Source organism: Pelecanus crispus, chromosome 2 (assembly GCF_030463565.1).
Source record: "Pelecanus crispus isolate bPelCri1 chromosome 2, bPelCri1.pri, whole genome shotgun sequence".
Classification (NCBI taxonomy): Eukaryota; Metazoa; Chordata; class Aves; order Pelecaniformes; family Pelecanidae; genus Pelecanus; species Pelecanus crispus.
The window spans coordinates 57,883,998-57,900,999 of record NC_134644.1 but is presented as its reverse complement, the minus strand read 5'-3'; the positions used below and the strand labels follow the sequence as shown (position 1 = coordinate 57,900,999).

The 17,002-nt window shown below is 39.7% G+C and overlaps 1 protein-coding gene across 1 annotated transcript in view; it reads right to left on the bottom strand.

Annotated features, from left to right (window-relative positions):
• Window positions 1–7,462: 7,462 nt before the first annotated feature.
• POU6F2 (POU class 6 homeobox 2) overlaps window positions 7,463–17,002 on the bottom strand; it is a 316,462-nt gene continuing 306,922 nt past the window's right edge. Inside the window, exons 9-10 of the mRNA XM_075706085.1 lie at window positions 11,303–11,471; window positions 7,463–7,967 (exon numbers count right to left, since the gene is read on the bottom strand). Coding sequence (XP_075562200.1) covers window positions 7,463–7,967; window positions 11,303–11,471 — 674 coding nt within the window. The remainder of the gene's footprint in view (window positions 7,968–11,302; window positions 11,472–17,002) is intronic.

Sequence of the window (17,002 nt, the reverse complement as noted above, 5' to 3'; positions counted from 1 at the left end):
GAATCCAGGCCTGACAAGCTTGTTGATGCCGTGCTGTTGGAGGCCTTGACACAGTTTTAAGCTGCTGCTCCACAAAACCAGAATCTCTCATGTTCTTTTAGGACTGGCCCACTCAGGTAGTCCCTAGCACAGTTTTAGTACTGCCAAAGACGTTTTTTTGCTGCCCCTTGAGCTTGTGTGTGTGTGTTTGTGGCCACAACCAAGACCTGCCCACACTGAGCGTGCACGTGATCACGCATATAGCTCTTGGGCTGGGAAGTCAACTGGTGATTTGACATGAGTGACCATGCAATGACACAAGAAGTTCAATGTCCTTATGAGCACAATAAAATGAAAGACTCATTATTACATGAGCTGCTACATGCCCTGCCTGCAGCTGCTTTGGTGGATTAGACAAGGCTGCTGCTGGCATTTCAGAAGAAATCAGGGCAATTGGGGTCTGGATTAAAAAACACACTCATTGCTGGGGAGCTACCTGGTGACTCTCTGCTCAGTCCTGACCACTGTTGTCCATAATGTGGTGAAATGCAACAGTAAAGGACTGTGAATGAGGAAAAAAAAAAAAAACCCAAACCTCCAGGTCTGTAGAGCCGAGGGAGAGAGAAGGGAAAAAACCCTTTAATTCTCAATTATTTTCAAGAACACCACAATCTCATATGGGAGTGATTCATATTAAATCTGAATCCTCAGATTAAAAAACAAACCCCAAGAGAGCCTTCCCTCTTGATAAGTGTGTTTTGCTTCCTGAGTGCTTGTTTAATTGAAGTTTAAGTCAGTAGAAGAGAATCTTTGCTTATCAAAGCCCTGCTAATACTGCAAGTTTTTCTCCCAGATACTGATTTAGACTGTGACCGGTCATAAAGCAGCTGCACAGGGGAACAGGCCATATAAAAACATGTCTTGCCTGTGTAGTTCTCTGATCTTAGTGCCAGCTTTCCTTCCATCACACCTGTCTTAAGGAAGGAGCAGGGCACAGAGTTTATCGTTTGTCAAGAATATTGCAAATATGTTCTTTGTTGCAAGAAGTACAAAAGGGAGGCCATGGAAAGAATTGTGCTTCTAAAGCTCTTTGTCCTTAATCTCGCACTTAGGGAGCTTTGACATACTGTCATAGCCAAGCTTGAGAAATTTGATTTTTTAAGCAGTCAGTAAGGGGTGCAAAGTCTTATAGTCAGTTTTCAGTGGCTTGAAGGTAGGATCTATTTTGAGCTTTCAGTGATCAATGGGAACATAATTGATTCAACTTGCAAAGTCACCATTTCTTGCGACAAAATAGGTCCAGGTTATTTAAGTAATGACTAGGTAGGGTCATGTGCCTATGAGGCAGCTAAAATACCTATAGTATGTTCCAAAGAGAATATTTTGCATTTTTAAATAGGGTAGGGGGAAAAAAGCCTCTAACCAATGTTTGCTTGTTGCTTTATCACTACTGAATGAAAAGTTGGCTGTTCAGATTTTAGTAGCTGATATGAAAGCACAAAGGGTCATTCTCCACATCCTTGTATCATATAAGTAGATGTGTTATGTGGGTTTGAAGTATGGCTGTTAGACCATGGTGTGGAGACATGATGCCTAGAGGAGCTGGAGTAATTCTGATACCCCCGTAGGTCTGTAGTATGCTAGGCTATCCTTAACCATACCACAAGAGGTATGCTGTGGAGCAAGTATTTACCTGCGGGGAGAGGTAAAGACTACTCAGTCCCAAGGCATCCCTTTTGGGCATTACTGGTGTTGGCACTCCCTGTGTGTAGGTGGTGTGTGGAAACCTGTAGTTGCTACTTTTGAAATGAAGCAGGCCCATGATACAAAGAAATGGCAGTGCAGGTGGTACTCAGATATGACTTCAAATCATCATGGTACCCCAGTGTCTTAGTTCTCAGCTTCTGTTTACCTTTGGGTTCAGCTGCTTTTGTTTCAGAACAAAGGAGGATTTGGGCACTGAAAAGCTTATCTACTTCTTCCACATATACTAGCTGGTCTAACAAAAGGCTATACCTCTATCATCTTTGCCCGGCCTATGGTGCCTGGATCATCATGTCTACAAGAAACTTACCTTTTTCCTTTACCTTTCTTACATATCCCATAAAATGCAGTAAAAAAAAAAATGCATGGAAAAGGGAAATTTCAATCTGGAAAAATTCAGGATAAATAAACATCCCAGGTACTCCCTGTATTTCCTATGCAAATAAATATTTTATTTTCATTTTTCGATTATTTAACACGTGGTGTTGGAAATGTAAAACAGTATTTAACAACATCAAAGGAAAAAGGCTTTGCAAAAGTTTTGTTCCCAAGTCTCAAACACAATGTTCCAATATTGTCAGAGCTTTCTTTCTTCTAGGCTGTTTTATCCAAAACGACTTTATAATACAACTAATTCATTTCTCAAAATGGGTTGATTTTTTCAGAATCGTGTATTTAGACAGGACTCAATATGACTCAATGCAAATGGCCTGAAAAGGAGGCATTTCTGCTACCTAATACCATAATCACAGAAAGAAATGAGGAATGAGCCTCGTGAGCTCTGCAAAAATGCAAGAGAAATCATTTGAAAGGCCGACCCAAGCTCACTACCACACTCCCCTTCCGTCACTTACCCGGGCTTTATTCTGGGAGCTGTGGAAGCACTGGGACATTCACCGTTTCTGGCCTCCATGTCCATCTGTGCTTTGCTCCACTTGGCCTGGGGGATAACAACACACTCACCTGAGTAATTCCATGATATTCCTTAGGCAGATCCTCTACTCTGCATATCTGTAGAGAAAATAAGACATCACCAATGTACATGTCCGCTCCGGGTACAGGAACAGTGTTTAGTTTTGCAGATAAAGTGATGCTCCACAGTGCAAACAGATTTTCTTTCTTCCTTTCTTTCAAGCATTTAACTATTTTTGTATTGAACTGATGTGAAATTACATGAGCGTTGATCATGTGAATAATGCATGAGATTTAAGACAAACACATGAAAGGAGCTTATTTTTCATGTCAAACAATTCTTTATTTTTTATGGTACAAATTAAAAGTGACAGATCTGAAGCTGTTAAGAAATACACAAAGTGCAGCTTTACTGACCGTACAGATATTGCTCTAGATTAAGTACAGTTTTTGTCAGTTTTTTTTATTTTTTTCATGTTAAGCAACCTGTGCAGATAAATCAGCTTTGGTTTCAAAGTCAGAGTAGTAAGGAGCTTTTAAATATCCAGTTTGGTTTCTTGGTCACAAGTCCACCACATCAACTCCTTTTGTAATTATTCGTATTTTTAAACAACACAATACAGTCCATTTTGTACTGCCATCTTTCCCGCTGCATGCTCCATGCATGGAAAAACAGATCTCTTTGCAGTGCTTCATAAGTGACCCTGGTGACCATTCTGTAGATTATAGCACATAGGACAAAAATAATAATAATAATAGTAATAATAATAATTAATAATATCACTTTTTAACAATAAATAAACAAATGTGCCCCACATAATCTCAAGTTGGAAACAAGCAAACCACATGACAAAAAGCTCATACAAAATGTTTTCCAAACAGATTTTACAGTCAAACATTGACATGGAAATCAATTTCCTCTCTTATCTTCTTATTTGAATGTTGGTCAATAACTGGGTACAAGTAGAGTGCTGAGGTAAAACACTGATGAACAGTTTTATTTTTGTATTTCTTTTTTTTTTTTTAAATAGTAACAGTTTAGTATTGCGAGATTGTCAGCAACATTTAGCCATATCTATACAATGTGCATATACCTACATACATTGAGCTTTGGTCCAGCATTGAGAAGACGAGCAAAGGCATTTTACATATTTCTTTTTGGTTATAGCTTGAGTTCTTTGATACGCCTCTACTTGTTCCTTCCTAGCTCCTTTTTGCTTTCTTGTTCTCTTTTTTTTTTTTCTTTTTTGCTTTTTTTTTTTTCCTGTGGTAATAACATAAAGAAACTGGAACCATTTGAATGCATTTGATTTCTTCAACTGTCCAAAATAGCTTTTTAGTGAAAAACATAAAAAGGCAAAATCAGAACAGTAAGTGAACCCTTGGTTCATTATTCAAATAATAGTTTTTTTTATATATATATTTAAAAAAATTCAATGATCAATAAATTGGAAACCCATTAAACCTTCACATATGACTGGAGAGACTTTTGTTTCATTTGCTGGTAGCAATCTATCTTTTAGTCACATGCAAAATTAAAAGGTATTCAAATGTGATGAATACATGAAAATTGTTTACAAATGGAAACCAGAAATTTTGCCAGTAACAAAATAAAACAAAGTATTTATGGCCCCCCAAAGATGTATGACTCGCACATCATTTATCTTCCTAAGAATCTGTTCAGGCACCATTTATGCCTCATAGCAAAAATTTGTTTATAAAAAAATTAATATAAGAAGCTTACAACACTTTATAAATAATTTACAAAACATAATACAAAATTAGAAAACTGTAAAAAAAATCACTGCACATGAATGGTTTTAAGACTGTGGGATGAACACCATTTTTTCTTCCAAGCTGGCGATTTATATTTATTTTACATTTTCACTGTCCTAGTTATACCCTTCCGATACGTACTTTGGAACAGAAAAGAGCTTATGTAACTGCTGCCAGCATATTTTTAAACATTTAGTATCTTTCATATACTGTTTAGTTAACTTTTCTTCTTGGGGGATCTTCACAAAATTTAGAGCAGTCCCTGGGAGAACTGGAAATTTAGTTTTTAGGCAAAGAATGGTTGATGGTTTTGTTCCCAGGCTGTTGATGATGGGGGTGGAGCGGGGTGGGTCTCAAGGGTGGCTGAACAGGTAATCGTGTATGTGGCATTAATGACTGGACAATTAGCAGCATACTGGAGACACGGGTAGGACTTCAGGAGTGTCTGCTTCCAAATATGATCTGTTCTTCCCTGCTTCCCTGTTGGCTTCTGGGTGGTCTCCTGATCATTATGTAAATTGAATTGTGGCCACAAGTTTAGGGCTGTTTGGTATAGGTAAGATAGATATATCTGTGGCTATAGGTATCTGTGGACAGAGAGGGAAAAAGAAAACCCAGAGGGGCAGATGTTGCTGTGAGACTCCATTTACTTCACATGCTCTGCTTGGGTAAAGCACCTTTTTTGTCCCTCACAATTTGCCTGTGGTTACTGAGGTGTTTTTTTCCCACGGCAGATATTTATACATCAACAGTCGGAAAAGAGTCAATAACAATTCTCGCTCTCCTCCTCATAAAAGCAATACTGAAAATATCCTTAAACATACCCTGCTGAAGCTTAAAGCCTAAAATGCATTTGCTGGATGTGAGCCCAGCCTGGAGTACTGGATCTTCAGTGCTCTCCAACCCTGACCTTTGAGAGTGCTCACATTTAGAGGCAGTTTCTGGCACAGATGATGGTCTCCGAAGCCTTAAAACTCCACCAGCCATGCAGCAAATACCCCATTCTACAAGGCAAATCCCATTAATAAAATAGCGAGGGCCAGATTCAAAGCCCAGTGAAATCAATGGAAGTCCCTTTCTTTCACTAAGTTTTGGAGATAGCCTTGAGTTCTTGAAAACTCTGTAAGAGAGGTGTTATTTGAAGACTCCGGCACTTCGGGAACCTCCTTCAACGTCCCGGGTAGACCAGTAAAAATCCAGTACAACCATCCTGAGGTCAGCGAACACAATCAGTTTTACCAGCAGAATTTTACTCTACCACCTCTACAGTGAGCTGAACCAAATCCCCAATGTTATCTTTTGGCAAGTCCTGATCAAGATGCAGTTTCTACCCTAGTAGTGGGCTGAACCCCAAAGGCTGGAGCAGAACTCAGCAGAAGATGAAAATCGCAGGTGACCTTCACGGGTTAGCCCATACCCCATCGACAACTTGCAACACCTTTTTCTCCCTCTGAGCCTTGGTATACTCATAGGTCTAATGACCACAGTATTTTAGAAGATGCTTCTCCAATCAAAAAGGAAGCCACAGAGATAAGGTGTCTTTAGAGGAAAATCAATTCACCTGAAACATATTGCAGGTGCCCCACCTTACTATTCCCAAAGGATATTCAATGGGTTTCCCTATATCCTGATTGCTTAGTCTAGCCAGCGGTCACAGCAAACACCTGCAGAAACACATCCTCCTTCTGAAGAGGTCAACAGGGCAAACATCAATATTGGGATGACATAAAAAAAAAAAGGCAGAAGGAACAAAGCACTACCATTGAAACAGTCCATAGTGATGTAATGACCAAAACATCCTCATCACTTCTCGGTCTGTCTGTTTCTTTTCATCAGAACCTCAAGAAATTTCTTTGGCTAGCAGACTTTGGAGAGAAATTGCTTCAAACGGAACCATAATATAGATGCAGTACTGAACCAAGTGTGCAGTTTATATTTATACTACAAAATGAGTTTTGGTAACCTCTCCAGGTTCATGGCCAAAGGACAGAGAAATCCCAAGCTACACAGTCGACAATAAGCACAATGTTCAGCGTGGGCTGACAGTTTGTCAGACAGAATCCTAATCCTTCTTTGTCCTCTATTGCATTTCAGCATATCAATATAAAAGTGTTCAGGTTTCACTTTTCTTTTTAAAAAATCTTCAAACAGTACTGGGTTATGTGTATTTGGGGAAGGGGTGGAGAATGAGCTGGAAGGGGGGAGGCAGCAAAAAGAATCAGAAAAAAATAAAAAATAGAAATGCAAACCAAGACATACACCCTTAGAAGAGAAATACCAAACCCCGCAAATCACAGTAAAAATAAATTCTTTTTTGGCACCCAAACACTTGGAGATTGCAAAACTGTTGACTAAAAGAAAAGGAAAGAAAGTAAAGGAGGTGACCACTATGGAATGGCTTTAACACCTGTTTGTACACACCTGCAGGGGGTGCGAACAAGGATGAGAGAAATTAATCCTATTGTTTTCCTCTTTGCAAAATACAAATGTAAAAATTCATAACACAATTTTACACTCATAAAAGAGTAGACTAACAATCTAGTTTGCAATGCCATGTTTCTGACTTTGGTTAATAGTTTTCATAGTGTGAATCAGCACTTGATACCTGGATACTCCTCCAGGTGGCAGGCTTCTATTCTCTTTTAAACAGATAAAAGTTTTTTTTTTTTTCCCTTTTTTTTTTTTTTTGTTTTGTTTTGTTTTTCCTTAAAATGTGTTCACATTTTCATAATATACAGAAAAAAAGTAAGCAGTTATTTGGTTTACTTTAAGTCCATTTAAAAAAAACTGGCTTTTTCTTTTTTGGGGGAACTAATTCTACGACACACACACACACTAAGTGTTGTGTATTTTTTTGTTTTGTTTTTTAGATAGGAAAACCCATGGACATTTATAAACTGTTCTGTCCTTCTTGTAGTTTTCTCAGTCTTTTACTTACAAGGTGATGAACAGGTATTTTTCACAGAGTTCAAATGGTTACGTTTCTGTTGGTGCGGGCTTTTTTGTGTGTGGTTTTGTTTTGTTTTGTTTTTTAGGAGTTTTCTTCCAGAGAGTCTGTTAAAGGCTCCATAGGAACGGCTGTTGCAGGCTCGTGTTGTTTCAAACGTTTAATTGTGTTCTTCAGTGCTTGCCTCTTATTGCAGAACCAAACTCTAACTACTTCCCGGTCATAGTTCAGTTTCTCTGCAATCTCTGTCATTTCTTGCCCAGAGGGGTGCGTGTTCTTCTCAAAGTGGGCATTCAAGATCTCAAGGGCTTGTGGCGTGAATGAGGTACGCCTCTTGCGCTTTTTGGATGGTTCGCTTCCGATAAACTCGGTAAGGTTCTGCATACCTGCTCGATGGCGGGCCTCAGCCTCAGCCATCCACCGCTCAAGCACCGGCTTTATCTTCTGGGCACTTTTAGGGGTGATGTCCAGCTTTTCAAACCTGGCAGGATACAAAAGGCCAGGGTTCAGTTTGGCTGTCAGACTGCTAGCTATAGTGTTCTCTTGGGCTTCCTGTGGTAGGAAAAAGTGGCTTCTCAGGATGGTGTGTCTGAGGGAAAATTGAGAAAGAAGAGTCTTACACTGATGCTCTGCCAGGGTGGGACTTCCTGCCTGCCTGACTAATTGACTGGCAGAGGTAATTTACAATGGATTACGAAAACTATCAGATAGGTATATCTATAAATAAATATATATAGCTAGATATTTAAGCTAACACAAAACGAGCACTACAACAAAATTCTAAGTACACTAAATAATACAGGTTATGAGTCACGTTTTCATATTTCTGACGAACTTCAAAACCCTTAAGGCTAAGTCTAATTACAGGAAATGACATCAAAGGCAATTGCTCTTTATCATCTCGTCGTTGTGATTAATCCTTCTGTTTCGCCTCCCATCCTGTGTTGTCCAAACACCACAGCTTTAATAATACAAACCAATGGCCTCTGAATATCAGGTTTCCTTTCCTTTCATTTTTCAGCAATTTTCACTGTTTGCAAGTTAAGGCTATATCCCTTTTCTGGGTCGGAAAAAGATTCCCATAGCTACGGTGGTGTTCAGCTGAAACAGCTGGACACTTTGCAATTATCTTGACTGCCCCCACAATGTGCAAAGACAGACTCATGTTTTCCAGATGAAACCCAGCATAATAGTCTACTAATATGCTGTGGCACCAAGCTGGGTTTATTGTGGGATTTCTGCAAACTGTACCAGAATGATATCATTTCCTGTAAATGAGGTCTTCTATATATCATTTTGCCATCAAAAGTCTTTTGCCAAACCAGATTTTACAAGTATTATAAAACATCTGGAAAAGCAGCCACACAAAGCTTTAATCCTTTCAAAAACAAGCAGAAGAGCTGAGTTCACATTTCAGGTCTTATAAGTACTTGTTTCTTTCATTTACCAAGTTCATCCTCTCTTGCTACGCATGAAAAAAGTCTTAACCCGACTCCTCTGATGCCACCCATTCGTATTTCCCCACTTCGCCTATGTCCACCCTGTACACTGTGGTATTTAATGTTGCGGAAAGGCAACAATTATTGCGTGGTGCTGCTGCACTCTCCAGCCCGCCCGGTGCTGAAGCACTGCCGCCGCCACTAATCACGACGTGCTCTGGAGATGAGACCGACCGAATCAATGCCTTTGTGCAAAGCAACTCGGTGACTGGAGTTGGCAATTTTTATTGTCTCTATTCAGCATGTGGCAGCTGCAGAAAATATTCCAGCAAGAAACAAAGCATTTCTCACAAACAAAGAATAAGACAAGTAATAATTTCAGATAATAACACTCCAAAGAATTTGTAACTTGTGCCTGGGATCCTAGTGTGGTATTGACTGCAAGGTGTCCTTCCTTGGTGTCCAGTGATATTTCAGGCTGACGTGTATGTTTTAGAACGCATTGCCTCAAGTTAAGAAAATGCTGTTATTCGCACGCGGAACATATCAGCAAGGTGGTATATTGCTGATATGACCTGCACAGGCCATCAGGAGACTCTACTTCTGTCTCCGAGTTGGTCATTCAACTTCCTTACCTTACTGCCTCTTCCATTACCCTGGAGTTCGTACTGAAACTCTTTTGTTACCATTAAAAGTCAAACCTACTATTTCCGAGGAACAACATACTGCCACTGAAGCAGCTTGTCTTGGTGCTTAACAAGAAATGCACAGTCATAGCAGGTTATTACACCCCAAAGTGATATCCATCCCGGCGGGGGGGGGGTGGGGGGGGTGGGGCAAAGGAAATAAAAAACCCTGTAAACTTGCAAGTATTTGGGACCAGCTTTTGCACCCAGTCCTCATGGTCTGAGCAATGTGCCCCTCTAAGGAGCCCTCTGTAAAAGGTCTCTGCATTCTGGGCTTTTGTTACCCATGTCTGTGCTCCAACTTCATCTTTATCGGGGTTTCTATGATAATTGGTTAATGGGGAACCCTTTCTCTTAGTAAAATTCAAATCATCCCCAGTGGTTTTCTCAGGTGTGAAGTAGATGGAGGAAATGAGAAGACAGCAAACTAGACAAAAGCAAAGGAAACTGCAATTTATCACTTTAAAGTATAGTATGTTAAACCACAACTTAAGGCTACAACAAATTGGCAATTGCTAAAAACTCCACCCGTTTTAGGCATTCTTTACCAACTGACCACAGGGAAGAAAAAAAATAATAAAATTAACCCTTAGCAACAGGGAGCAATAGCATTCATATCACTGGCATTGCTTGTTAGTGTTGACACTGCAGTACATGTTGTTTGGTATAACGATATACAAGTCTTGAAACAAATTTCCCAGCAGTAGTATCCTTGTATAGACTGAATAAAGGTTATTTTCTACAGGGAGGTATCTTATAAGAAAAAACAGTAGGGGAGACCACAGAAGTAGAGGATCCTATGGAGCTTTTTGTATTTAACAACAATCAATGGGTTTTATGGAAAATCATTGAGCAAAATGTGAGCTGCAAGCTCACTACCCCATACTGATGTTATTTATAACCTTAGTCTTAAACTGCAGGAAAAGTACACTTCCGTTCTATGGGGAATACATTAAAAGTATAAAGAGCAGATAAAAAGACAGAGCATTTCATGGATCACCAAGAACAAAATCCACTTAAATGAGCTTAGAGTTGGTTTCTTGGCTTTCACTGATGGAGAAGGACTATAAGGCATTGCCCAAGAGGAAAAAGCTGTTACCTAAGTGTGTTTGTTACCTCATGCATAAACATGGGATTACTGTAACACACATACATGCATATACGGTGTTTGCTTCTAACTACTTTAACTCTGTCAAGACTGTATTATCATTTCTTATCAATAGGGCAGATTTCTAGTTCTGTTTTGCATACACGGGTTGTCTGTTTGTTTTTTTAGCAAACATTTGGGTGATAAAAGATGAATAGCTGCTAGTTTGCAAGGTAGCAGGAAGGATAATTTTTTCCCTTCTGTGTTGCCTAGGTAAATCATCATTAACATCCTATATGTGAAGTGCTAACCACAGTAATACAGGTTTTAACTTAGCAGGGATGCAGCCATGAAATATTTGTTCAGTAACCCTATCTGTAGAAAATAGCACAGTATGAAGAGGGTCAGCTGGTGCTTATCCAGCATCAGCAGGGTCTCCAGCTCGTCTACTGAATTAAGTCTCAATGCCAGGAACATTGTTTCCCACTTGTTTAAAAAAGAAGAAAGGAAAAAAAAAGACTAAAGTTACTTTAGGGGTACACAATAAGAACATTTTAGCTGCCAGATACCAATATTATTGGCTAATTTAAGTCCCAGATCAAATAATACATTTTAAAGACATGAGACTCTAACACAAGCATGCTCCTTGCAATAAGCTGAATAATTATTAAGAACAAAGGAGGAGAGGAGAGTTTATGATGTAACTTGTTACCTGCAGATGGCAGACTGGCTATAGGCTGGGCCTTCGGTGGCGCTTAGGGCTTGGCCAACTTGAGTCTGTGTCAGGCCAAGGGACAGGCGCCGGATTTTAAAAGCTTTGGCAAATTCTCGGATTTCTTCCAGATTCACCCCATCCACCTCTCCAGTGGCTGTTTGAGGATCTGTTGAAATATTTTTTTAATCGTATCAGTTCTTCACATCACATATGAGTGGGATAGGCTTACACTAGCTTTCATTGTCAAGACGTTCATTTTCTAAAATACTTATCCCTTTCTCTTCTTCACCACACAGAAACAGGCTTGCCTTGTCAGGTGCGTTACGAAGCATGTTCAGATTGCTAAAATGCTAACTAGGCTGCAGTGTTTCCAGGTGCTGGTGAAAGATTTTCAAAGATACACTTTGTTACTGAACTCCTGAAAATGGCCAACCCACCTCCGAGTGAGGTGGTGCCTGGGCTCCTCACTGCCATTTGTGCCTTGCAGAATCTCCCCCAGGCTGACAAGTTATGTTCCCCATTTCCCTTTCTTATCACATTCAGAAGGAAGGCTGGTGTTAATATATTTATTTGCAGTCTGTGGGTAGGGCTAAATATATGCATGAATGGCTTGGGTTTTTAATTTGAAATCAAGACTTTCTGCTTTATCTAAAACTAATGGCAAATAAGGAGCTTCACAAACCTTACTTCTCTTTTGCACAATACCCAAGCCAAACCACCAGCCAAACGTCCAAAATAACCCAGCAAATGAACAAACCCAAACAAAATGCTGCCTTTAAAAACTCCTTAATTTAAAAATCATCTTTTAAAATATGCCCTTCTGAGAAGCAGTCTTTCAAGCTTTTCATTCTGCCTCCCATCAGGTTGATAATGAAGGAGCAGCAACATCAGCCATTAGGTTTCAGATGGTAATGCTGCACAATTTTTTACTTTTACATTAGCCCCTCAGAAGATAATGCTTATGATGCTGTGAGAATAAATCTGTCCTTCCTCTCCATAGCAGTTTACTGACACAGAAGGCTTTGTCCCTGAAAGGGCACATAATAAAGCATGTCTACCACAGGAAAGCTCCTTTGGTGCTGGATAACTCGGTCAATTTAGGACTTATCAAGGGAAATGACACAACAGCTGGAGAATGGAACTTCCCCCCCACCTCCCCAAGCTACTGATACCTGGCTAAATAAAATCATTTGCCAAGTCAGAGACAGCATGGGACTGGGATGGTGGAAGATTTCAAAGTAGTGTGCAATCCTGCGTGTAGCGAAGCCATTCTCCCAGTGAGACATCTCTATTGTTCTTCACCTCATTCCTCAGACTTCTTAGGTGAAAAGTTTGCAGCACAATAACCCATCAATTTCTGTAAATGCAAGCAGTTGTCCAAGGATGATGCTAGACCACATTACTATTCTGAACCCTATATGAGAGTGGCTCCTGCTAGTACTGCTACAGCTAAGGGCTTGTCAGCATTACGGTAACAAAGCTTTTATTTTCAGGGGTTTATAAACCTGATGTAAAATTCCCTTATGATGGAAATGTCCTATAAAAAATCTTTTAGTCCAATAATAGACAGAGGGAAGAGGTTTTACTGCTGTATAAATTTAGCCTATATTGATTCACAACTTGAGTGTAAGAAGCACACATAGCAATAGTATTTTAAAAATACTCGCGTATGCAACCAGGGACCACATGAACTATGCATACAGGTAAACACGCACATAGGCTGAACCTAGTTCTGACAATGCCCCACACTCAGGATTTTCCCTCCTGTTCTCACTGCTGTGCTTGAGCTCACCTGTGCAGACATGCATGCACTCATTCAGTATAAAGCTAGGGCATGTATTATTTGGTTTTAAGTAGTTGGCGCTGTGACAGGGGCCACTCAGGTTTGTAAAGTAATTGCCTTTAGAGGTGTGAAATTTTTCTACTTACCCCATACACAGTCTATCTAGCATACCAGTTCCGATTTTCAGAGACACAGAATGGAGCTGGATGCTTATCTGCCCTTTGGGTCTCTGAAGAGCAACTGATAAATGTACAAAATATCATAAATTATAATGGCCTCAAAGATTCCCTTGAGTAAAGTGCACTAAGATGGTGACCTTCCCCACCACTTTCCTTCCTTCACTTTAAGGCCTCTGACTAAGGCTATTAGGGATGTGACAAAGGACAATTCAGGTGTTCCCAGAGAACTTTCAAAGTAGCAAATGCTATGGCAACTGGCACCTGTTGGAATATTCTTGTTAGAAATAAAAAGGGAGGTAAGAAAGCTAAGGGGTTATTTGCTTGCACATGATTACAGAGAAATTCTGCCAACTTCTTCTGGATCCTTCTGGTATGGCACTGTTGCAACAGTGAATATCATGGAAAGTCCTTTCCTGCTCAGGGGGCTTGGACAAGGGAACAATTAGGCTGAGCTCTCCTTGAGATGAGAAAAAAGCCTGTGATGCACGTCAGGAATATGGGAGTAGATTGTAATACATGGCAGAGTATCTGTTGAGAAAGAGGCTTCATTCTTACATAGTGTCTTTGGGAGGAGGAAAGTACTAACAGAGAAGGACCAAAACACTGAAGCCTTTTATCCCTGAACTGTAGTGAAAATTGCATTTGTATCAAATCAGAACCACTTCTACTTCAGGTGTGATTCAAAGCCCTTTGAAATCCATAGAAGTAGTCCCTTGATTTCTGTCAGCTCTGTAAAACTCAAATAGCACCATGAAGACCACTCTTGACCGTCATATAACAGCACTGGTCTGTTTTACTCTATTGCCATTAAAATGCCATAAATACATAATCTTGGACTCCGTGGACTAATACATACACATAAATAAATATATACAAATAGATAATGGACTTTGTTTTAATAAGTTCTGGACTCTCAGAACAGTTAAGTGCATAGTGCACTTCACATCTTAGGAAGAGTAGCTTATTGAAGACTGTAAATAAACCAGTGCTTTTTAAATTAAGTGGACATCCTAGAGAAGGCAGCACAGTGCCAACAGGAAAATAAAGAATACCAATCTCATTGAGAGGTTGGGATCTACAGTAACAGCATTTAAAGATTCCTAATGTACCTTATGGCTTGATAAAACAATGGCTGTTGTGTCTGTGAAACTACTGGGTGCTGGAGAAATGTCTGGGACCATTTTAGAGGATATGTGTATATATCCCCTAACAAAAAGAAAGCCAGCTAAAATTCCCTGACATATCCTGGTGGATGGTGAAGGTGGGTGAGCAGAGTAGAACAAATAAAATCCATAGGCTCTCCTGCATGGAAACCCCTTTTTTCCTACTGAAGGAAACAGTATTCCACTTTTGAATTCTTCTGAATCCTGCATGAGTTTGTTGGTGAGTGCAAATTTGCTGTGATTTTAATAGTTAGGGAAAGAGTCACTAAAGAAATCAGTGCATCCTAAAGGAGAAAGCAAGTTTCTGTTGTGCAGAGTTCCACCATGGGAAGGATTACAGGGGATGATTGCCCCAGTCAGACAGGAGGAGAAATAGCTGGCAGAGGAAGTCCAATGGAAAGTAAATTGGATAAGAGAGGCAAGACAAAACATTGTTAACAGGAAATGGATTGGTGCTCAGGGGAAAGAAAGAATACTTTGTTTGTGGGAGGCATTTTAATTTTATGGTAACAGATGACAGTAAAATGAATTTGGAAGGAAGAAAGGAACTTCATGGAGACACAAGTCTTAGAGCATGAGGGGAAACCAGTGATTTCACCAAAGAGAACATATGGTGGAAAAGCTGAAGAAGCGAGAAGAAGGATGCATCTGAGAAGAGGAAAATGAAATGGAAAAAAGGAGGAATAATGATGTAGAATTGAATTAAGAGAAAACAAAGAGAAGAAAAGAGAACAGAGATAGGATGAGAATACGAAGAAATCATACAGAAGGAACAGAAAGAGTGGAGATGAATCTTGCAGTCCTTGGTTAGGCAGAGCTTCTTTTTAAATGTCCTTTCTTTGCAAACAACCGTAATTTTTTGTCTTTAGAATAGTTAGCACTTGTTGCTGGTGAGGGATGAAGGGGTGAGGATGAGATAAAAGGGAGAAGCTATAGAGAACACAACAATCCAGGGGGGAAAAAAAAGGACAGGAAATAAAAAAATAAAGGGAAATTAAAAAAAAAAGGAAGGAAATGTACCTTTTTAAAATTAGGAAACATGTTAAAGAAAAAAATGTAAAATCATAAAGAAAATATGACTAGAATGAAAAGTAAAAGGAATAAAAACAAGGAACACTGAAGTTATTAAAGCCCAATTCTGATGCCTTTCTCATAGTACTTTAGTAATTTCACTCATGTGAGGCAGCCTCTTGTAAAGAGAGTTACCGTCTTTACAGTAAGTGTGCAGAACCTTGCCCCAAATATTTATTTACTGAAGTTAGGTTGCTCTAAGCAATTCAATTAAAAGAATAAAGTAACTGAATATTCCTAATTTTACATGAGCTTTACTGTATTTGGCAACCACTTATAGAATATGGCAAATCTCTAGGGCCTCTGCTGGAGGACTGGACTGCAGCTTTGGAACGAAGGAAACAACAATATTGCTGCCTCAGGAGGGGTAAAGCAATCAAAGAGATGTTCAGGAGGCCACAAGTTGTTTCTTGCTGCCCTCATGCCTATGGATTTCTTTCAGAACCACTGACCCATTCAAGGCCTCATCCCACTAAAAGACTTTGAATGGACTTCAGCAGACACTAGATTTCACTTGTAGGCCTGTTATACGAAGCTCTGCTAGCCAGCGTAGGAGCTGGGACACTAAGAAGTCTTTGTTCAGTTATGGGCCATAGGCTTGACAAAGTGGTGCTCCTGCCCTTCAGGGATCTGCACCCAGAAACTGAATGACTTCTGCAAAGGAGCAAAACAGCGATGAACTTCTGTCTATTTCCCTGTGTGCAGGCACAGTTGTATGTAAATGGGTTTTTAGTCACATGAAACAATTTTCAAATTCATGAGATCAATTAAGACTGTTTGTCTTAATCACTAAGGGTGGTATTATCAAGGACAACAAACAGCTGTAAAGGATCCTGTCTGCCTTTTCATGTTTCATTACACAGGTGTTTTGATCTTTCTCTACTGAACTGACCATATTTTCTTCTTTCTTGTAGGCTCTTTCTACATTACTAGAAACCAGCAGGTAGCTCTCTTGTGCCCTGGAACATTGTCACTTACATGCCAGCTTACGCATGTCATGTTAACTCCAGTTTGTGGTTGGCTAGATGCTCTCAAGAATATGCTGGACAGCCATCAGGGATCATTGAGATGACTGTTTTACTTCTCACTGTGTGATAACACTATGTAAATGGCACAAATGAGTTGATCTGCCCCTCATACTACTCAGTCTGTTGGTCTTGAATAGCCAGGGACTGGATGAAGCCTGAAACACAGATTTAGAACAATTCAAGAACTTTTTTTGTGTGTGTGTAATTATCGTCATGCTTTTTTATAGGAGATTCCTATAAATACCCTCTCCCTTTGGAATGCTCTTAAGATCTAGGTCCCAGTTAATTAATTCCCAAGCACAATGCGCTCCTCAGTCTGATTGTATGAAAAGTATTTCCTTTACTCTGAGATTGCCACTTGTTGATTTAATCAAGATTTCTTCTGTTTTGAGCAAGGGAGAAGCACTCCAACCATCTTCTCTGTGACATTCATTGTCACAGGTAGGGTACTGATTATGGCTAAGTTTGACTGG